At 37.4% G+C, this 23,640-nt stretch overlaps 1 protein-coding gene across 3 annotated transcripts; it reads right to left on the bottom strand.

The window, feature by feature from the left end:
- Nucleotides 1–6,138: 6,138 nt before the first annotated feature.
- LOC120775089 (alpha-(1,3)-fucosyltransferase C) lies at nucleotides 6,139–23,205 on the bottom strand. Of its 3 annotated transcripts, none has more exons than XM_040105087.1 (3): nucleotides 23,163–23,205; nucleotides 9,761–10,821; nucleotides 6,139–7,051 (listed from the first exon to the last, which is right to left on the bottom strand). In XM_040105087.1, exons 2-3 carry the CDS (start codon nucleotides 10,627–10,629, stop codon nucleotides 6,613–6,615), a joined length of 1,308 nt encoding a protein of 435 aa, XP_039961021.1. In that variant the 5' UTR covers nucleotides 10,630–10,821; nucleotides 23,163–23,205; the 3' UTR covers nucleotides 6,139–6,612. The 3 variants fall into 3 exon arrangements, with proteins under 3 accessions (XP_039961021.1, XP_039961020.1, XP_039961022.1); XM_040105086.1 differs by having other exon boundaries at nucleotides 23,020–23,198; XM_040105088.1 differs by lacking the exon at nucleotides 23,163–23,205 and adding an exon at nucleotides 21,892–22,174.
- Between the last annotated feature and the right edge of the window lie 435 nt (nucleotides 23,206–23,640).

The raw sequence follows: 23,640 nt of genomic DNA, 5'->3' as shown, positions 1-23,640 counted from the left end.
TAGATATTTAAAGAATATTCATGCCATATTTCAAATAAATCGACTGATTGTGGCAACTGCATCGAAAAAAGTGGTTTCCAGAAAAACGAGTTTAAGTTTTACGTTAATTTCAGGCAGAGTAACTGACTACTGACATAACCAGTTGCCATGATACTAAAAAGGCTATAACTACGTAAATAATTTCCTTTTTAAAAATCCTTATAGTAATATATTCTTGAATATCTGACCTATCGAAAAACAAATTTTCCATTTTTTTTTAATTTCTGAACTAGAATAGTTAGTAACTTACAAATAAGTCCATATTTGAAATATAAATTCGAAGTTTAGGCGATCAATAAATGGATAATAACTAAAAAGGCTATCACAAATCGAAATACCAAACTATATGTTAAGAAATAGCTAATTTATTAAACATTTCTCATGTATACAATATAACGAAGGGTCGAAGAGCTTTTGGAACGTGTTTATTAGGTTTTTTTTTTGAACAATCCCCTCATGAAATTTATTTGCAAATACCCTAAAAAAATTCCCTGAAAATTTGAGCCCTTAATACATGAGCATATTGATATTTTCCATAACATCTTTCAAAACTTGTGGCTGTAGCGTTCGAATTTCTGCACCAATGTTTGCCTTGAGATCAAGGATTGTCTCTGGCTTGTTCACATACACTCGCTCCTTCAAATAATCCCAAAGAAAATAGTCGGGTGCTGTCAAATCTGGCGATCGCCCTCCAAAAATTTGACTTAAAAGTGCCATTGTGTCTTGGGCAGTAGCTCCGTCCTGCTGAAACCACATACCAGGTCTGTTTTCAAGAGCAGGACGTAAAAAATTTTCTATCATAAACCGGTACCGCTCTCCATTTACGGTTACAGCACTTCCATCTTCATTCTCGAAGAAGTAAGGCCCAATGACATTTTCAGATGTGATCCCACACCATACTGTACACCTGATGGGGTGTAATTGGCGTTGATGAATGGCTCTTGGATTTTGAGAACCCCAGAACCTACAGTTCTGCTTATTAACAAAGCCGTTCAAATGAAAATGATCTTCATCACTCATAATCAAATTTTTAATAAAGTTGATTTCATTTCTGGCCAATTCTTGAAATTTAACTGCAAAATTTAGACGTTGCCGATGATCTGCGGGTTTTAATTCTTGCACCATTTGCACCTTATATGGGTTTAACTGTAAATCTTTTTTTAAAATGCGCCGTAGTGACGTACGAGGCATTCCTAGCTGAGCAGAACGCCTTCTGGCAGATGTTTCTTTAACACTTTGTTGTACTCGTTCAATATTTTCCGCAGTGCGACTTAAACGTGGTGTACCGGTTCGAAGCAAATCTGTTACGCTGCCATGTTGGTGATGACGATCAACTAAGCAACGAATCATTGCTTCAAGAGGGCGAAATTCTGACGTTAAAATGTCGACGATATGCTCTTTGCGTTAAAATAATTGATCTCTGGTTTAAATAATAAAATTCTATTGTTCTGGTTCTCTGTTCAGTTGTGTACCTCTCCATTATAAATTCTGCAAGTGTTGTCTATATAATCTGAAAGGAAAAAAAAAAATAATAAACGAAAAAGTTATTAAACTTTTACACCCCTTGTTTTCTTTTCGCCCACCCTGTAGTAAGATTAGCCGAATATCTCGAGAAGTACTAATGATAGCGCTTTTGCCCTCGGACTTTCTTGTACCAAATAAAATTTCCTATAAGTTTGTCAATAACATTTTTTCTATAGCTCTTGTCATTTACGAGATAAATACAAAGAAATACGATTTTCGTGGAAAAATCAGGTTTAGAGCCCCATACTATCTCGCCGGTGTGAGTTTCCATTTTATCACAATGGGCCCTGTTGTAGAATGTTCAATTTTGAGGAATATGTGTCGAAAGTCAAAGCGATGCCATAAAATGCCTCTGAGCTATAAAAAATAAAAAAATAAAGATAAAAAATCAGGATTTTCGTGTATTTTCAATGGAAAATTTTTACATGCCTTGGTCGAGTTCTTAATGTTAATACAGTCGATGTGTGAAAGCTTAATATGTCGTGGTGCAGAGTAATCCATCTTCAGTGTTTGGCTTTCCTGATTTCTTGAAGGACAACTGGCGCAAATGATTGTGTACCACTCAGTATTTACTGTTCTCGATTGTTCTAGTGGTATGGTTGCGACAAATCCAGATTTTCTCACAAAAACAAGCAACCATATACTTAAAAGTGTTTCGTCGCGAACACCCATATAGTCGACTACTGTTTACTTTCCAACTCATACAGTATAAATTCACGATTCATCACCTGTCATGTTGTCATAGACGAAGTGTCGTTATCGTATTTTTTTAAACATTTCTCTCGGCTAATCGACGCGAGTCTGTTTTTGAATCTATGCTGGTCCCACTAACTCCTATAGTCATCTCTCATATCTATTTCTTATGACGATCTTGCAATATCAGATTGCGCCTAGCATCAATAGTTTCCGGAACAAGAACTCAATTTGGACGTTCTCAATGAAATTCATCTTGGAGTGATCTACGACCTCGATTGGATTCTATATACCATCGATAAATACTGGTATTTAATGGAGGCTCATAACCAAAGATTTGACTGAAGTTCATTGAAGCACTGTTGCTGAGTTAATCCACGTCGAAAGCTGTTAAAAATAATCGCTCGAAAATGTTCGCGATTTAATGCCATTTTTTGGCCGAAATTAATATTTTAAGTAACTATAAGCAACACAAATATTGCTTGTGTGTCAAAAATTTCTGAGTACGTATAACATCAAAATTTTCAAACTTAATGATAAAGTTGTGAATCGCCAGATTGCAAAACTGTGGTTGCCAAATTCCGAAATATGAAAGGCAACCTACGTCTATACATAAAAGGTCAATTGAAAAGTCCCCGGCCTGACACAAAGTGCTCCAATTATATTATATTATACATGCTATCGGGTCATTAGTTCTTGAATTATATCATTTTAGTGGAGTAAATTTTTTTTGCGAAAAAAAAGGATAAAAGGGATTTCGCATGTTGATAAAATGTTGCTTTTTAAAGGGAAAAACACAGTTGAACCAATCACTGCCCCAGGAAATTCAACCAACAAGGATTGGAATATTAAATTTAGAAGTGGTGAAATAAGCACCGAAGACAGTGTACGCCCAAAAGAGTTTGTTACCGATGAAAATATCAAAAAAGTCCATAAACTAATTTAGGATGACGGTGAAGTGAAGTTGTTCGAGACGTTCACGAATATTTTGGTATGAGATAGCTCTATGCAAAGTGATTGCCACGCGCGCTCACTTTCGACTAAGAACGGAGACGAGCTGATGATCCAAAGCAGTGTTTGGATGAAACATGGCTCCATTATTTCACTCTGAAGTCCAATCGACAGTCATCCGAGTACACTGTGCACAATGAAGCCGTTCGAAAGAATGGAGAACCGCAAGAGTCGGCTGGCAAGATAATGGAATCTGTATTTTGGGATGCGCATGGAATAATTTTGGCAAAAAATCATGAATTTGGCTTCAATCTGGCGTTCAGCAACTATTCCTCAAAAAAGAAATTCTTGCTAAGACAAAATATTCGTCTAGTAAAGACTTTTATTTTGAAACAAATGAGAAATCGTACTACAAAAATGGTAAAAAAAGGTAACTATGTATATTGAATAGGAAAACGGGTTGTGGCAAAAAGATTTTATCGTAAGTTGTTATGTAGACTTTCCCTATTAAGTGCATATCATCGTATTTTTGTTATACGTAGGTTGCTATATATTAGGGTGTCCGTTATTTACAAATTGATTATTTTTGACGAGACGCCCCCTAAACTTTTAGTTTTCCATCTAAAAAAAAATATCAGACAATAAAAAGCGCTTAATTTTCATAATAAACCTTGCCCCAAACACGATACATTTCCCATTGAAATTACATGGGATTTTGCCACTTTTTACGAATATTTTTTTTTTCTTTGGAACATTTTCGTTTGTAGGAATAAAAAATTCATATTCTTGTATAGAATTGAATGCTCTACAAAAAAGTCTTGACAATTTTTCGATATACTCACTGCTTTAAAAGTTATTTAAGGTTAAAGTTAACTTCTGGGTAATTTCTGGAATTTTCGTACTTTTACGGCATATTGGAATTTTTTTTTGGAAAATTTAATTGTTTATTCTAAAAAATATATTCTGCCTATAGTTTTAAGATAAAAAAAAAAATTCCAAATCAAATCAAATTTAAACCATTTGAGCACATCAGATTTCCTTTATTAAGCATTCCTTAGTTACATTTGAATATTACCCAGAAGTTAATTTTAACCTTGAATAACTTTTAAAGGAGTGAGTATATCGAAAAATTGTCAAGACTTTTTTTGTAGAGTATTCAATTCTGTTCAAGAATATGACCTTTTTATTCCTACAAACGAGAAAGCTCCAGAGAAAACAAAATATTCGTAAAAAGTGGCAAAATCCCATGTAATTTCAATGGGAAATGTATCGTGTTTGGGGCAAGGTTTATTATGAAAATTAAGCGCTTTTTATGGTCAGATATTTTTTTTTAGATGTAAAACTAAAAGTTTAGGAGGCGTCTCGTCAAATAATCAATCATACGCATAGATCCATTCGTCACCTGTGACGATCTTATAAACGTCTTTTGAAGCACCGCGATCGTATTTTTTCACCATTTCTTTACCAATCCACACGAGCCTTTTTTTAAGCGATTCTCAAATTGTGCGGGATCCAACGAGAACAAACCTTTTTTACGGCCAGGTGTTCATGAAATATCGAATGTATGCTGGTGGGAGAAATGCATAGGCATGCCTCTATCTGAAGGTATGTTACATGACGGTCTTGCATTATCAGTTCACGTACGGCATCGATGTTTTCTGGCGCAACGGCTGTTTTTGGACGACCTTCACGGAATTCGTCTTTAAGCGAGCGTCGGCCACGATTGAATTCGTTGTAGCAGTTTGTCACAGTTTTATAGGATGGTGCGTCATAGCCATATAAAGATTTTAGTTCATCGGTGCACTCTTGTTGTGATAATCGACGTCGAAAGTTGTGATAAAAGATCGCACGAAAATGTTCAACAGTTAATTCCATGGCCGAGATGAATTTTTTAATTCCCTGGAAATAAAACAATTCACGATTAAATGACAAAACGTTCTGAGCGATGTTATGCTAAAAAATGTCAAACTTTCCAATGGAAATGTCAGATTGCACCTGGCAACACTTAGTGTTGCCCTAGGCCAGAATACATATAGTAGCCCTCTTATGGGTGGTTACATTCATATGAAGTAGCTCGGCAAGTAGTTTCGGTGATATGAACTTTAAACAGGAGGTTCCCGGATATCATTACTTTTATAGTATTTCTTAAATAAAATGCCTCCTCAAAAAAATATGATCGAAATATATGTTTTTTCGGACATGCAGATGGATATAACACCTTCACCGCCCGACGCAGAATGCAGAAAACAAATAATCCAACTATTCGAAAACGTAGCTCAAAGTCGAAAAATTTTACGTGGAAAGTGATCATAAGTAATGACGAAAATTTTAACTATGATTAGCCGACATTGTCGACTCACATAGTCCACCAGTGTAATAGAGGCTTTAAACGAACTATTAGAAAAACAGCCAAGCTGTTTACCCATAATGCAATGCAAAATTTACATGTCGATAGCGTTATTTTGGACTTTCGCATCAAGAGTAAATATATTACTTGATATATCCTTTTTATACCTTGAATGGCTGATATAGAACTATTATAGCATATATGTAGCTTCCGTACAAACTGAACAATCGGGCAGTTGGTTGTATGGAAAACTTTCTCATGTGACGAGATATCTTCACGAACTTTGCATGGATTATCGTCCAGGACAACTATGCAATTATGCCGAAGAAATTGTTCAGATCGGATTACCATAGCATAGAGCTGGCAATCAAACTGATCGATCAGACTCAAGTTGTTGTAAGAAATCTTTCGTATTTGTAAAGGGTAATAAAGTTTGATGCAACCGAGGTTAAGGTTTTTTCCATGTTTTAAGATAAAACAAAAAAATATGGATTTAAGTACTAAAAGTGTTTATTAAAAATCATTTTGTATTAAATTTTAAGTCGAATATTTCTTAGAAAGGCAATTTATGAAGGCACAGTGTGTTTGTTCAAAATATATTATATTCTTATAGTATTAACTGAAGACTGTTCTAAATGAAATTTTTTAAAACTGTCTTCGATTCACCACTGCTCTGCTACCTTACTTTGTGCTCTGTTTTTTTTTCAATAAAATTTGCATGTAAAAGTGAAAATTAAATTTCGAGTATCAAGTTCGCAAAAGAGAATATATTGTTAGCCCCTTTATTTTGTATCTCTTTCTGATATGTATGAATATTTCACATTTATGCGAGTTGTTTGTTCGATTCACTGCTCTGCAGTGTTTGGCAAATCGAAGACAGCTATCTATCATGCCTATATACACATCTAATAATTTATATAGAAACTACTTTTATAATACAACAGCACTTTCCTTTTTTATAACTACTTAAGAGTATGAAAACCGACCAATCTTTAGGTTACAAATAAAGACATACATAACTGCACTTTATCTACATAGATTTATGCACCCTCTGAAATTTAAAAATTAATTTTAGCCTCAAAACGACACTGATCACCCATCCACCACTTCTCGATGTCCGTATATGTTTGTGTTTTCTGCCTAAACGGTACACTGTGCAACTTCGCACAGAGATCACAAAATGGGGAACGAAAAGTCAGACGATAATACCGTCGCCACCAGAAGTAACGCATATACTCCTCCGGATGTGTAGCCACATAACGAAGGTACGCAGCAAGCTCTGCAGCGGTTTCGAAATCTTCAGCATCTATCACCGAGTGTGGTGGCACGAAGCGACTGTAATCGGCGCCACCAAATACAACTGGTATCACATAGCGTTTCATAGCATTATACAGCTTCTCGGTCACATAATCATTGCATAGCGAATTCTCAAACGAGAAGTAGAATTTATAACTTTTATCCAATAGTTCATCACATTCATTCGAGGTGTAGGGGCAACTGCAAGCAGAAAAAATAATAATTAAATAGTTACTAATTTTAAAAATTAGGTACTAAATATAAATATTTTAGCAATAGCCACTTAAATATGCTTGTATAATTTTTTTTTGTTAAGATAGCAGCTCTAATTAAATTATTTTTGGAACAAAGTGCTGTGGACATTTATTCAAACCCGACCATTTGACCCCTATTCATAAATTGAAGTAAATTTTATTTTTCGTATATGTACATATATGTAGTCAAAATTCATCGCAATACCCTGTTTCAATAAAGCTGTCCTAAAATTCGATTTGGTAATTCGGGAACCGATACTTTATGTGTCACTAAGTCGTTTGAGCGTCCGAAATATAACAATTTTCATGCTCTTGTAACATGTTGCTGCAGAGTATAATAGTTTTGTTCACCAAACTATTGTTTTTATCCCCTAAAACTTATCGAGTTAGATTTGCATTTATATATATAAATGATCAGGATGATTAGACAAGTTGAATTATTCCTTTTCGCTGTTTGGCGCCAATTGGAGACTCGCAAGTGTAGACAGGCCCTTCTCCACTTGGTCTTTCCTTCTAAGTGAAGGTCTTCCTCTGCTTTCTCCGGCGGGTACTGCTTCGAATACTCTCAGAGCTGGAGTGTTCTCATCCATTCGGAAAACATGACCTAGCCAGAGTAGCCGTTGTCTCTTAATTCGCTGAACTACAAGTGTGTCAATGTCGTCGTACAGCTTATAGTTCCATCGACTGCGGCATTCGCCGTTGTCCCGTCTCCCTTTTTGTGGATTAGGCAGAGCACGCTTAATTTCCAATTACAAAGAAACTGATGCGTGCTTCTCATAAGTCTTTTGCTGTCGTATTTGAATAGCTCGTCCGGCAATCTATCGGCCCCGCCGCTTTGTTGTTCTTCGCACTTCTTCATGGTCAGGCAATGGAACGTCTGTTCTATCGTCATCGGTTGGAGGAATCGGATTTAGCATCTCCAGATGTTATGCTTCCACTGTGCTATACAGCACACTGGACAAGTATTTCCTCCATAATTTCAGTATACTCTAAGCATCAGTCACTAGATCACCTCTGGGGGTTCTACAAGAATATGCTCCGGTCTTGAAAACTTCTGTTAGTCGTCGCACCTTTTCATAGAATTTTCGAGCATTACCCCTGTTGTCCAGCTTATCAAGCTCTTCGTACTCATGCATTTTAACCTCTCTCTTATTTTGTCTGCAAATTCGGCTCGCTTCCCCCTTCTTGTGTTCTCCTATGGTCGATTGTAACTTTGCGAGGTAGTCAGTATGTTTTCGCTCCAATGTGACATGGCACTCCTTAACGTATCAGTTGTTCTTTTGCACTTTTCGAAAACCAAAGGTTTCGTTTGCAGCCTTACGTAAGGAGCTTGAAATACCGTCGCACAGTTTCCTTAGATTGAGTTGCTGATAAGTGTTCTCAGAGAGCAGGAGTGCAAGTTAGGCAGAAAATCATTCGGCTGTCTGTGATTGCAGCTTCTCGACATCTAAACTTACTTGTGTTTATTTACGTGCACAGAAGCGAGTGTGTATCTACGCTGCAACAAAATAGTGGTCCGAGTGGACTTTACGAACTCGGAGCGTACGCACGTCTAACACACTGGAGATATGTCTTTCGCTTATCATAGTATGATCGATCTGGTTGGTGGTTTTTCGATCCGGAGAGAGCCAAGTAGCTTGATGAATTTTAGTATACTGAAATCTGGTACTACAGATAATCCTATTTCGGGCCCGGCGAAGTCGATCAGCCTCAACCCATTTGGGGATGCTACATAAATATACCTTCTTTGCCCACTCTGGCGTTAAAGTCGCCAAACGCGTTTTAAACATCGTGGCGAGGGCAGCTCTAATAGGTGCGCTCTAAACGTACATATAAGTCACATCGTTCACATCGTCCTTCTCTTCCATCGGAATCGATATAATAAATATTGCATTAAGAACAACAATCTGAAACAAGCTTAAAACGATTCCCTTATGTATACTAATGTCTGAGATTACTTTTAAATCGGTTGCCATCGCCTTTTAACAGGAATTACCTTTATTGCAATGCTCTTCAATTACATACTATAAAGCAATAATAAAACAGTATTAATAACTGAAAGCTGCTAACTGATACGTATGTAATAATAAATACTGCTTTGATTTAACATTATTAGGCATTGGTAATCTTATCTTTAGTGCATTCATTATTTTACACACGCTTGGAAAAGTTTCACTTTTCACGCACATAATTTTACATACAAATGTTTTTTATCCGTAACTTTTCATTGTTTACAGTTATTACTGTGTTACCTGCTGAATACAATAGCTTGTTAATCTTATCAAACGTGCGATAAATAAGACTTATTACCGCCATGACAGGCATGAGTATTTCCTACCGTTTGAACAACTCGACAAATGTGTCATAAATTTCGTATTTGTGAAATAAGGCTATTAGGCTAGATACTATCTTATCTGATTCATATTATCTATATATCAATATAATTACAACAACAATTATATAATGCTTGGAAAAAGTACGCCGCTTTGTCGCTTCGATTTGCAATGCGAATATGAGCAGCGGTTCAAGCGTTAGTCCTCAAAGTTCCTATGCCTCAAAATGGCTCATATTATGTAATAATCGAAAGTGACTTTTCTGCCTGCTCGTAGTTTCGAGTCTTCACTAATTATTTTCTATATTCGTATAAGCAACTCACCTGAAATTGCCGCATTTCCCATAAATATCCACGGGAATGTGCTCCTGCAATGCCGCTGCCAATTTTTCACGTTTCGACAGCGTCTCACAATGCGACACAAACCAAGCGGCCATACGAGTTTTACCCTCCCATAACTGCGAAACGTTCGTATCATTCCACACGGCTGGCGGTTGACGCCACTTGGGCCGGATCGCCGGCGCCACTTCTGCGCCAGTTTCAATATCTTCGAACATTTGATAGGGCCACAGCAGGTCCGAATCGAGTCGGTAGCTCATGGTCAAATTGTAGAAGCCACCCTCGTCGGAGAGCACATGTTTAGTCTCGCCCGGCGGTTCCATTAAGGCAAACACGTACAGCTGATGCGGCGCACGTACGCGCGGCACGGAATGCAATAGCGGAAACGGTTCGGCCACATGGAAGAGCACTGCATCGTACATTTCAATTGCAGGTAAAAAGTCGCGGTTATTCGTCAAATCACAACGGTACACCGGACAATTCATTTTATCGCGAAAGTAGTCCGGACCAAGCGTATCCTCGTCGAAGCCCCAACGTTTATTTTTGAAAAAACTATTCCACAAGAGTATGGTGCGCGGTCGGCCGGCGTCGACAGCTGTTGCTTCATTTCGAATTTGTTGCTGATAGGCGCGTAATATTCGGTACTGATTAAATTCGGGCGCATTACTCAGCAAATGCACGATACCCAGAAAACTGACACAAGTCACAAAAATCACGAGCAGTATGGTGCACTTTTTACGTTTGTACATCGTGTCCTTCGTTACGTACGCGACGTTTTCAACTGCGTTCGCTTCCTCATCGCCACTACGCTCGAGCAGCGAAGCGTCAATAGACCGGCGTTCGGTATAACGCATGGCAGCGCCAACAAATGAGTGCGTGCTCGATTCAACCACCGATTGGCCAACCGAAATTTGTCTGTATGTCGCGATGTAGTTATGTAGTATCGATAATAGTTCTTCGATTAGCTCACTTCTTGCCGCGCAAAGTTCGCACTTCAGTCCATCGCTGAGTTGTTTATTTGATTAGATAAGCATGTGCCGGTGACGCTATTAAATACATAGGAGATCATAGACAAAATACTTAATCATTAGTAGATACTCAACCCAAACATGTAGTTGTATGTATGTATGTAGTTATAGACAAGAAATGTGTAGAATGTAGAAATGTTTGTCAAACCTGTAAGTACATAATCTCAATTTTTGGCATTGGTAAATATTTACACACATGTACGTACATATGTTTCGTAGGGCACTACCGCGAAGCAAGCCACACTATCTCTGTACTAAGCAAATACAAGTACATATACGACTAAGCCCAGCGGGTAGAAGGGTAAACAAAGAAATAGAGGAGGATACTTTTGTTTTGAGGCACACCTAGTGTGAAATTTGTTTTTTTTGTTTTTGTCTTCACATACTTCTATAGTCTATGCCAATAAAAACAACATACTAAAATTTCAAATAGTTTTTGTGTAAGATAAAGTCCAATCAGCTTTTCTTTAAACGCGTTCTTTTCGAAACTATATTTCTCAAATTGGCTGCAGCTGTAACTCGAAGAAAAATCATCCGATAGCTTCGATTGTTCTTCCACAATTTCGGTCGTGTTCGACGGATGTTCTTACACAGTCGCCACAATACGGTCAAATAGAACTCCTTACACACCGTGTGTCCCTCCGAAACAAATTCATAATACACCAAACCCCGAATATCGAAAAAAACAATCAACATCACTTTGATTTTTGAGCGGATTTGTCGTGTTTTTTTTTTTTTTGTTTCGGCTCGTTTTTTACCTCAATTTCGATTATTGTTGGCTTGCTTTCATATCAAACTTATAAATCCATGTCTCATCGGCAGTTATAATGCTCTCCATGAATGTGGGATCGGGATTCGCATGATCAAGCATGTTTAAAGCGACCTGTTTACGGTAATCTTTAAAAAAAAAATTCAGCTTTATCGGTACGAGTCTAGCAAGAACGCGTTCATACTCAAAATATCCACCAAAATCATTCAAATGGACTCGCGAGAGATGTCGAGCTCTCTTGCTATCTCCCTAAAACTTTCCTGATAATTCTCAAGCACCATATCCTACACTTTTTTATCATCTTCATTAGTTGAAGAGGTCGAAGGTCGTTCAGAACGAGGCATGTCTTCGACGGTCTTTTACAAAATTTACCAAAAGTCTTCTATCCATGAGGTATGTGAAACTCAGACTTTGCTCACAGCTGGGACAAGCCAGCTGTTTCATTAACTTTGTTCTTGTGTTTTGACAACTGATTTTCAAACAGTTACATTTTCATAATTATACATCATAATTGTTTTTTAAAAACCTTTCTTTCATATGTAAATAAAGAACAAGCCATATGAGAATTCTTTTTACCAATTTGTGCCCGGTGAAAAATCTGGGAATATATCAAAATTATTCTCAAATATTTAATTGCCTCGAATGCGTGTGAGAAATGCAATTTAGGTACTCGCGGGCTCGAGTAAAACAGAGCCATTATTATCAGTTGTAAACCGCAGTTTCAGTTGTTTTTCAACTCTGTCTTCATCTGTTTGTAAAAATATGAGTTTGGGGAACCGATTAAAGAAACCTCAGGACTCAAGATATCAACTGTACTTTTCGACGAACAAAGGTGATATACAAATGTTTTGGTTACTGAAATCAATGTGTTAACAGGGAGGAATGCACTTAATGCTCAGAAGATTTCCATATTAGAGACGACAGTTTCTGAACAGATATGTATGTTACAAGGTCTGTCGCAAAAGATACAGCGTTTAGCCCGGTCAATTAGCATTTCAAATGAGTGTTTAAGGTAATTTTTCGGAATGCTCTTCAGAATATCGGTCGTCGATTTTGGATAGCTGAAATGTCCTGAAACCAGTGTCCTTTCATGGTCAAATGAAGTTTTCCAAATAGGTAAAAATCACAGGGTGCCAAATCAGGTGAGTAATGTGAGTGTTTAATGGTTAATATGGAGTTTTTTGTCAAAAAATCAGTGACAAGCGTCGACCGATGACACGGCGCATTATCGTGCAACAGGCGCCAGGACCCCGCCTCACGGTATTGTGGTCGAGCGCGACGAATGCGTGACAAAAGGCGCTTCATAACACCAAGGTAAAACACAGCATTAATCGTTTGGCCAGGTGGGACGAACTCTCGGTGTACAATACCCTCGGAATCGTAAAAACAAATCAGCATTGTCTCTATTTTTGACTTCTGAAGACGACCGACTTATGATCGTCACAGAGGTCCTCACGACCTTCTTGGAATCGCTTAAACCACTCATGCACATTACATTTCATCATTTGAAATGTTTCAGTAAACATTTTCCCAAGTTTAAAACAAAATTTAATATTTGCTCTTTGCATTTTACGACCGATGACCAAAAGCTGCTGCCACTGTTTGATCGATAACATCGATTGTAGTTATCCAATTGTCTTAAAATTTTTACGAAATGTCAACAAGAGATCAAACTTTTTATTTCATATACCCGCCAATAGGTGGCGCCACCAGAAACAGTTATATTTAGAAAGTTCTGTTTCTTTTGCGACAGACCTTGTATTATCAGAATTTGTCGAGAGAGGTCTTACGACCACTTCAAAAACCTCTCTTTTACCATATTTTTTTTTGTAACAAATGCAATGTGTCCCTGTGTTAATCAAGATTTAATTTGTAATTGTTTACGATCTGTTAAGATTGTTTGTGATCTAATAAGGTTACTTATAGAAATAAACCTTTTATGAAGGGGTTTATCTTGATTTTGATCGGTCAGTTTGATTGACATATAATGCTATTTCTACGATATCGGCTTCTTGGGAACATCTGTAAAACTTCAGATAGATATACTGAAAACTGAGGGAATTCGCGCATACTCAGCTCGTCACGTTGATCATTTGTATACATTCATCTACGTATATACTTTATAGAATCTTCAATATTTATTTCCCGTTGAGTGTTACAAATTTTGTTCAAACTTAATATACCCTGTATTTATACCCCCTTCTGGATACAACTATGAAAGGAGAATTCCTACTGTGCAGCTTGTTTTGTAATGTTATGCTATAATAAGCAAAATGTGTGCATGTAGCTAATATCAGTTGGAAGAGAAAGTATGGAATTAGCGGGTGTATAACCGTTTTTCAAAATATGGGTAATAATGATTAGTGAGTCAGCAATTACTAACGCTGCTACTTAATCTAGTGTAAATAGTCCCAAAACAATATTTTTACTCATAACACAACAATAACGAACAATCTAAATAATACTCAATTATAGCAATGAAGCGAAGCCGCACGAATTTCACGTCTTGCTGACCAAAAATACAAATATAGGCACCTGTTCTATATATGGCGATTAATTAGTACTGCGTACATTCAAATATTTGACGTGAATAAACATATACAGAATGGTATTTGACATAAAATTTTGCCTAACCCACTCTTTGACAAACGAACCCCAAAACAATACGCAATGCATGGACAGCGCAAGCTCGGCTATTTTTTTCTAGGAAACGTTAAAAACATAAACGACTTCAAATTTAGTAATGCGTCGTGGAAAAGAAAAAAACAATCGTCTAGGAAAATCCAATTAGAAACATATTGAAATATACATTGTGATAAAAAAAGTTCCCAGAAATTATGATTCAAATTCCTCGGGCAAATGATATTTAAAAAAAAATCTATTTTTCTATAATAAGTTGGCCGGACTGTCCTTAATTACTATGTCACATATGATGAACGCGATCTGTCAACCAGTTTGTTAACATTTTTTTGTTAACAGCAGCTGCTTAAGTCGGTACACCTCAGTTGTGCGCTGCGATTTTTATATAAAAATATCGAACAAAGAATTTGTCTCAAATCTTGTATTACTAACTAAATTTCGTGTACGGAATTGTTGCCTACGAGTGGTACAAATCCTTCAAAGATGGTCAAGAGATCGTCGAAGACAAGCCTCGTTCTATAACACCCTCGACACCTTCAACTGATTACCATATTAATTCAAGCAATTGTTAGAGAGATGGCAAATTAGCTCGTCATCTCTCGCGAGTCCGTTCGAATGATTTTGATGGATATCACATCTGGGCTGTAGGGCGGCTGCGGAAGCGTTGGGACGTCGGCCTTGGTTAGGTAGCTGTTCACAAAAGAGGCGGTGTGAGTCGGTGCGTTGTGATGGTGCAACTTCCAATCGGCTGCGCTGTCCGATTGACCCTTCGTTTGAGTCTCTTGAGGACTTCCACGTAAAACTTGGCGTTGGCGGTTTGTCCAGGAGGAACAAATTCATGGTGGGCGATTCCTTTGATGTCAAAAAAGACACTAAGCATCGTTTTCGCTTTGGATTTGCTCATTCTTTCGGTCTTCTGGTGACACCGAAACACACCATTTCTTGCTGTCGCAGATATACGGAGTTGTCCTGACTCTCCAGGTGCTCGTAGGCAACCGACCAGCTGCTCGTTCGTTAGCTAGGAACGCCCTCTACCGAAACCAGTCGGTGCGCGTACGCTCCGAAGTACAGTCGCGGCGGAGGAAAAAAAAATGATCGGTCAATTTGTATGACAGCTATGTATATAATATAGTGTTTCGACCTTACCAATATATTCGGAGATTACAGCCTAACCTTGAAAAATAATTCATGTTAAATTTAGTGAATATATCGTATCTAAGAAAAAACTTTCTATAGACGGATTGGAATTTGATCGTTTAGTTTGTATGGCAGCTATATTATATATTCATCCGATATCGCCTCTGCCGACAAATCGGTAGCTTCTTGGAAAGAAAAGGACGAATGCAAATTTTCAGTTCGATATCCCAAAAACTGTGACCTATCAAATCGTAAGAGTCGCAGCGAAGAATCTCAGGAATACCTTTATTTAAATAATCGCAAAAAATTCACTCAACATTATTGATTTCAACGCAGCAAAGGGTGAATAATGACTCGAAATCGCCGCTTTTGTGTTATTGCCCTTTAGAGATTAGCCTGCCGCGTATATTTTTGTTTGCCAAAGTTTACATATTCGTATCATTGTTGTTGGCAGTCGCTGGTATCGAATCAACCAACGGCAAATAATGGTCAATAAACACGTGCACGCCATAAACACATATGGATTTGTGTATGTAGATGTGTAGTTTTACATGGAAACCCACCAATTCCACGACAAGGACATGGCTTAATGGGGCGCACATACTCGTGCGCTTGTAATTAGTCTAATGTACTGGAATCGCAAATGGTTTTTTGCATGTTCATTTTCCCTTTTACATCTAAATAGTGTTTAAAATAATTACAAGAGTGGCTTTTACTGCGCCGCCTAATTGTTGTGACTATTTTTTAATATTGAGATAGAGATATACAGTGTTTCCTTTAACTCCAGTTGTTTACTGACACAAACTGGAACTGTCATGAACACAACTCTTAGAAAGAATTTTTGAAAAAATACTGTTTTTTACACGAGGAAACCCATGTAACCCCTTAAATACATATAAAAAATGTAACTCCAAGTGTAAACTGTGATGGTGTGGGGGTACATGGCAAGAGGAGGGGTTGGAAAATTAGTATTTATTGTTTCTGCAGTGGAAAAACTTTCAATTTCAACATGATGATGATCCTAAGCATATGTACCTCATATCCCGTCACGGACTGGTTCTACTAAGCAACTAAATACGCCTCCCCAAACTACGGATATAATCCCCATAGAACATATTTGGAATATGGTATGTTGAAAAAGAAGATCCGCAAGATCAATATAACATTCAATGAGACTCTTAAAGAAGCTTTGATGTCTGAATGGGAGAAAATTGCACAAAACAAACACGCTAAAGTGTTAGTCGATGTCTTAGTCAAGCAATTATTGTTTCTTTATTTGTGTTAAAAATAGAACTTCCTTTTGTTTTTTTTTCAAATTTGGGGATGTTGAAAAAAAATTGTAGCTGTTCAAAAATGAGTGAAAATAATAAAGAAATTCGCTATATTTTGAAATTTTTGTATAAAAAAGCAAAAAATGCCACGAAAGCCAATAACGAAATTTGTGAAGTTTACGGAGACGATGCGGTATCAGTTAGTGTAGCACAACAATGGTTCACTCGCTTCCGTTCTAGAAATTTCGATGAGAAAGATGCACTCTGGTCGACCTATGGATGAAAAAGACGAAGAAATTATGGAAAAGATTGACCAAAACCGTCACAAAAGCAGTCATGACATCGCTAAGGAACTTAACATTAATCATCAAACGATTTTGAACCAATTAAAAAAAGGCTGGCTACAAAAAGAAGCTCGATGTTTGCGTACCACATGAATTATCTGCGAAAAATTTAATGAACGGAATTAATAACTGCGATTCTTTGCTGAAACGAAATGAAGTCGAACCATTTCTGAAGCGAATGGCAAAAGAAAACGAAAAAGTGTATCAAATACGACAATAATGTCCGTAAAAGATCGTGGTCCAAGCGTGGTGAAGCTCAACAAATGGTCGCACAGCCAGAATTGACGCCTCGAAACGTTGTGCTGAGTGTTTGGTGGGATTTGAAAGGAATCATCCACTATGAGCTGCTCCAGATTGGTTAAACGATTGATTTTATATTTTACTGTCAACAACTGATGAGATTGAATTTAGTAATCGAAAAAGCGGCCAGAACTGATCAACAGAAAGGGCGTCGTCTTCCATCAGAGCAATGCTAGACCACACACATCTTTGTTGACTCGGCAAAAACTGGGCGAGCTTAGCTGGGAAGTTTTGATGCATCCACCATATAGCCCTGACCTTGAACCATCGAACTACGATTTGTTTCGGTCAATGCAGAACTCCCTTAATGAGTAAAGTTAGCTTCAAGAGAAGCCTGTGAAAATTACATGTCGCAGTTTTTCGAGGCTGCTTTTTCTTTTTCACTGCGACTTCTTCAACATGCTTCTGGAGAAAATAGTTCGAGCTGCAGAACTATGTAAGTAAAGAAGGTACCATCTTCTATAAGAGTGTACAGCTGCTGGCGTATGCCGATGATATTTATAACTTTGAAGTCGTAGATAATTTCGTCTATCTTGGAACCAGCGTAAACACCACCAACAATGTCAACCTAGAAATCCAAAGCAGGATAACTCTTGCCAACAGGTGCTACTTCGGACTGAGTAGGCAATTGAGAAGCAAAGTCCTCTCTCGACAAACAAAAACCAAACTGCAAAGGCTCTGAAGCGAATGGTAACAGGAGGCGAAAAGTGGATAAAATACGACAGCAATGTGCGAAAAAGATCATGGTCCAAACGTAGTGAAGCTCAACAAATGGTCGCAAAGCCAGAATTGACGCCTCGAAACCTTGTGCTGAGTGTTTGGTGGGATTTGAAAGGAATCATCCACTATGAGCTGCTCCAATCTGGTCGAACGATTGATTCTACATTTTACTGTCAACAACTGATGAAATTGAATATAGTAATCGAAAAAAACGGCCAGAACTGATCAACAGAAAGGGCTTTATCTTCCATCAGGACAACGCTAGAACACACACATCTTTGATGGCTCGGCAAAAACTGGAAGAGCTTGGCTGAGAAGTTTTGATGCATTTATCATATAGCCCTGACCTTACACCATCGAACTACCATTTGTTTCGGTCAATGCAGAACTCCCTTAATGGAGTAAAGTTAGCTTCAAGAGAAGCCTGTGAAAATTACATGTCGCAGTTTTTCGCCGAGAAACCAGAAAAGTTTCACACTGATGAAATAATGTCTCTAGCGGAAAAATGGCAAGAAATGATCCCTGGCTTCGCTTGGAATATCCAATTGGCGCTAGCATCGAAAAGAAACCAGAAAAGTTTCACACTGATGAAATAATGTCTCTAGCGGAAAAATGGCAAGAAATGATCGACCAAAACGGTACATATTTGGATCATTAGAGTTCATTATAAATAAACAAAAATAAGTTGAAGTTTGATTAAAAATACGAAAAGACTTTGTGTTATTTTTATATACTATGCAAGAAAGGGTATGTTTGATTGAGTTTCTTCACAAAAACATCTTTTACGCAAACTTTTTTTTCACTGCATATTTTTCTGAAAAAATATTTTTTTGTATCAAATCATTTTCACATTTCAAGCATAGTAACACATATTTCTGGATTGAATTAAATTTTTATCATTTTGTTACACATATGTACATATATGTAAGTATGTGTGCACAAGTAAATACTCACAGCCGTACGATCGACATTCGTCATGCTTGAACATATGTATACATATGTACATACGTACAGTTTAATTAATTTCATATTCTTGATGCACTTCAAATAGTTAGACAAGAATTCTCACATTCAACAATAGAATAGAATTGTTGTTTTTTTTTAATTATTTTTATTTTTCTTATTTGGTTTTTCATTATGGAATTAGTTACAACAAATACACCCACATTTGTTTGTATGAAGTAATTTTTTTAATACGAGTAATACACACAGGTGTTTTAGCAAGGGGATGTTGTCAGCACTGAAACAACACTGCTTTTGCTGTTGTTCTTACTAGAAAACGCTATCTCAACTTATTGAAAAAATATACTTACATACATACATACTCATATTAGTCACTCTAAAACTGCTCATTATGAATATTCATTCGTGCAGTTACGTGCGCAGATTACTCAGCAATAATTACAATGTTGTGGGCAAAAAGATAACTCATTTATTTAATTCAAATTACTTATTTTTATTTATTTTTTGTACACTATTTTTGAAGGCAGGCACATTTGCGCTATTATCTCAGATTTTTCACTAGGAAAATGCTGAAATTTATTTAATATTAATTTGTCGATTACGCCTTCCGATATAAGTTAGAAAACGTAAAAAATTTTTTGAAAAAAATTACTATTTATGTACATATTGTGTGGTCGAAAAAGTCTTTTCGTATTTATAGTCAAACTTCAACTTATTTTTATTTTATATTTCTAATGTACTTTAGTGAACCAAGTATGTACCATTTTGGTCGACCACTTTTTTCCATTTTCAGCTAGAGACGTTATTCCATCAGTGTAAAACTTTTCTGGTTTCTCGGCAAAAAACTGCGACAAGTAATTTTCACAGGCTTCTCTTGAAGCCAACTTTACTCCATTAAGGGGGTTCTGCATTGCCCGTTTTTTTCAATTGCCTGCTTCAATCTCATCAGTTGTTGACAGTAAAATATAAAATCAATCGTTTAACCAAGCTGGAGCAGCTCATAGTGGATGATTCCTTTGGAATCCCACCAAACACTCAGCATAACGTTTCGAGGCGTCAATCCTGGCTGTGCGACCATTTGTTGAGCTTCACCACGCTTGGACCAAGATCTTTTTCGCACATTATTGTCGTATTTGATCCATTCTTCGTTTCCTATTGCCATTCGCTTTAGAAATGGTTCGATTTCATTTCGTTTCAACAAAGAATAGCAGTTAATAATTCGATCCATTAAATTTTTCACAGACAATTCATGAGGTACTCAAACATCGAGCTTCTTTTTGTAGTCAGCCTTTTTTAAATGGTTCAAATCCGTTTGATGATGAATGTTAAGTTCCTTAGCGATGTCATGGCTGCTTATGTGACGGTCCTGGTCAATCCTTTCCATAATTTCATCGACTTTTTCGACGATAGGTCGACCAGAGCGAGGTGCATCTTTCACATCGAAATTTCCGGAACGGAAGCGAGCGAACCATTGTTGTGCTACACGAACTGATTCAGCATCGTCACCGTAAACTTCACAAATTTCGTTATTGGCTTTCGTGGCATTTTTCCCTTTTTTATACAAAAATTTCAAAATATAGCGAATTTCTTAATTTTTTTCACTCGTTTTTGAACAACTTTAATTTTTTTTTGTTAAATAGCTTAAAATACCACCTTTCTAACACTATATGGTATACGACTGCAACGACAACTATTGATAAAATACGAAACGACTTTTGCCACTACCCAGTATATGCCGCCCGAAAAATATGTTTTATAATTGGACGCAAATTTCTGGCCGGCAAGAGTTTTTTTCCAAGTTTGGCAAGAAAATGTGCTAGTTTTAAGTATACGGTGGATGGGGCAGCAGTTCCTAGCCTATTTCGCCTGATTTGACCGTGGCAATTGCGAAAATATGATCCGGTGCTTTGTCATGTTTTGCAATCAATTTCTTCGTCACCAAACAAAACAGTTTAATTCAGCACAGCGGAGCCCTGTAATCAATTTCCCGACTCTTAATAGTCAGTAACACCTTGGGAATAACATAAAACAGTGACCTTTTCCGCCGTTAGGACTGTCTTCTCCTTCCCCGAACAAATTCGCCGGGTTAAGTCGATTGCTTCGACTGTAGCTTAGACGTTTTCTTCTGAGACACCCGTTTTTTGTGCAACTGATCGTGACCTTCCTGCCGGTAGAACTGTCTTCTTCTACTTCGGACAGGTTCGCCGGATTAAGTCGATATTACTTCTGGTCGCTGATGTGTACAGGTGGATTCGTGTTTAGTCGACGGTCGCGAAACAGCGTACTAAATCTTTTGGCACCCACCACATCTTTTGATATGTTTGTCTCAACTATCTCGCACCGCTTCGATCAACGGATTGTCAATCATGAATCATGATCATGAACTTTTTTCACGTTTTCTACCAAGATAGCCGTTTTCGGAAACCTCGGCGCGTACCTTTCCGGCCGATAGGATTGTCTGCGGTCAGGTTCACTGGGTTAAGTCGATTGCTTCAACTATTTTCTGGTCTCTGATGTGCATAAGTAGATCCATGTTTTGTCGACGGCCGCGAAACAGCATACTAAATCTTTTGACACCCACCATATCTTTTGAAATTATTGTCTCAACTATCTCGCAAAGCGTCTATTGGCGGTCTGTCAATACGAGATCATGGTCTTTTGATACGTTTTATTCTGAGATAGCCATTTTCGAGCACATCATCAATTGGGCAAGATCGTGGACACGTTATCACGTTACTTTCTATGGTAGCATGATTAGAGGGCACCTGGGTGTGGCTCATAAAAACTTAACATGCGTCGATGAAACTCATTAAATGAAATAAAATACTCAAATTTGGCCAAAATGAGTTCGGATTTTTTTTTGTTGTGCAGATATTTGTATGCCATTTATGATTTGAGCAAAATGTCTGCCAAAGAGCCACCAGGGCTCCGTGTTCATACTTACCTCCACCCATTTACACCAATTTTCGATGATCCGGTGCAGCATTTCTGCTGGAATTTCGTCTATTGTGGTCTGAATGTTGTCTTTGAGCTTCTTGAGCGTTGCTGGTTGATTGGCGCATAACTTTGATTTAACATACCTATTATCTAGACACGTTGAATCGCATGATCTTGGCCCATTTGATTGAATCATTTTTCGAAATTAAAGAGCCGCCAAGCTTTGCACGCATTGTGTTCATGATTAGACGTCAAACATGAAGCGGCGCACCGTCTTGTTGGAAATAGAGATCGTCGATTTCATCAAATTCTGCGAAAAAAAGTCGGTCAAGATATTTTTACAACGTTTGGTTTTGCTGGTATTTCCTGCCTATTTTCGAAATAAATAAGGCTCAATGATGCCATCATACCACAACCCGCACCAAACGGTATATTTTGGAGATGCAATTGGAATTCCTGAGCCACACGTGCATTTGACTCACCTCCAAGCGGCAGTTTTATTTATTAACGAAGCCAATAAGCCAGATTGGCATCGGCTAATTGAATTGGAATTGGTCTCAACTGAGAAGATAACTTTTCTATGGACATTCTTCAACTTTTTTCGAAAACGTCACTTACTTAATACTCTCACACAATTTCCGAGCGTTTTACCACAAATCCGTAAACAAACACGGCCAGCACGAGCTGTCAAAATCACGCCATCCCTATTGGTAGACGCGTTATATTCAATATTTTCACCTTCGAAAAACAAGCGAACCATTGCCCGAATTGCTTTTTTTCCATTTCTCTAAAATTCGCGGACAAGCCCGTTCGCGCACGCGAACACAAGGAAACTGCGAATCCGTTTCGGCTAAAATTTTGACAGCCGTAGCCGTCTAAAAGACATAGTACAATTCATTTGTGATAGTGACGCCATCGGGCGGTGCGGATGAGTAATGAATGGAACTCCCTATTATGTATGTTTAAATCTATTTTTTGTAGTTTTTTTAACTACATGTATGTATGTATGTATGTACTTTCTTAATAGCATTTAAGAAATGCTCAAACAATTAAGTCAGCCGCTAACGATTCTTTCGCGGTCACCCCAAGTCTTCGCTAATTACAACGTTACATATGTATGTATGTATGTACATACCGGTACAATGAGCACACAGCCGGCCGTCATTAATTTACAAGTGCCAATGGTCAGGCCGACAATGTAACAAATAAGTCACCTCTATTTATTTTTCGTATTTCGACAATAACAAAAAACACTAGTTCACCAAAAGAAATACTAACTGGAGAATCGTCACACAGTTCCAAACGCCTACAGCAACAAAATGCAACTGTTCTATAAGATGGTCAACGAGAAGGCTGGAAACTACAATTTCTAGTGCTGCAATGTGCTTATACTACACACATACATATATATGCATACATTCATATGTACATACATGCAAACGTACTAGCAAACTCACAAAAAATCAAATATATTTATTGTATATATATTTACAAGCAAGTGTGTGTTTCATACATACATACATACATGCACATGTCGATATATATATACATATATGCATATAAACAACACATAAAGTCAGCGTATAAAAAATATAAATAAATACATATGGACATATGTATGTACGTATATGGATATTGTATATAAGTAGATATGTCGACATGCAAATAAAATGTATCACGTTTATGCGGAAAATAGCAAAAAGCAAAATTTTTTTGTTTTTATTTTTTTATTAAGGGAAAATTAAGTTAAATGCCG

The sequence above is a fragment of the Bactrocera tryoni genome, chromosome 4, assembly GCF_016617805.1.
Source record: "Bactrocera tryoni isolate S06 chromosome 4, CSIRO_BtryS06_freeze2, whole genome shotgun sequence".
Lineage (NCBI taxonomy): Eukaryota > Metazoa > Arthropoda > Insecta > Diptera > Tephritidae > Bactrocera > Bactrocera tryoni.
Note: the sequence above shows the minus strand (reverse complement) of the source record. Positions and strands in the feature narration are given on the sequence as shown.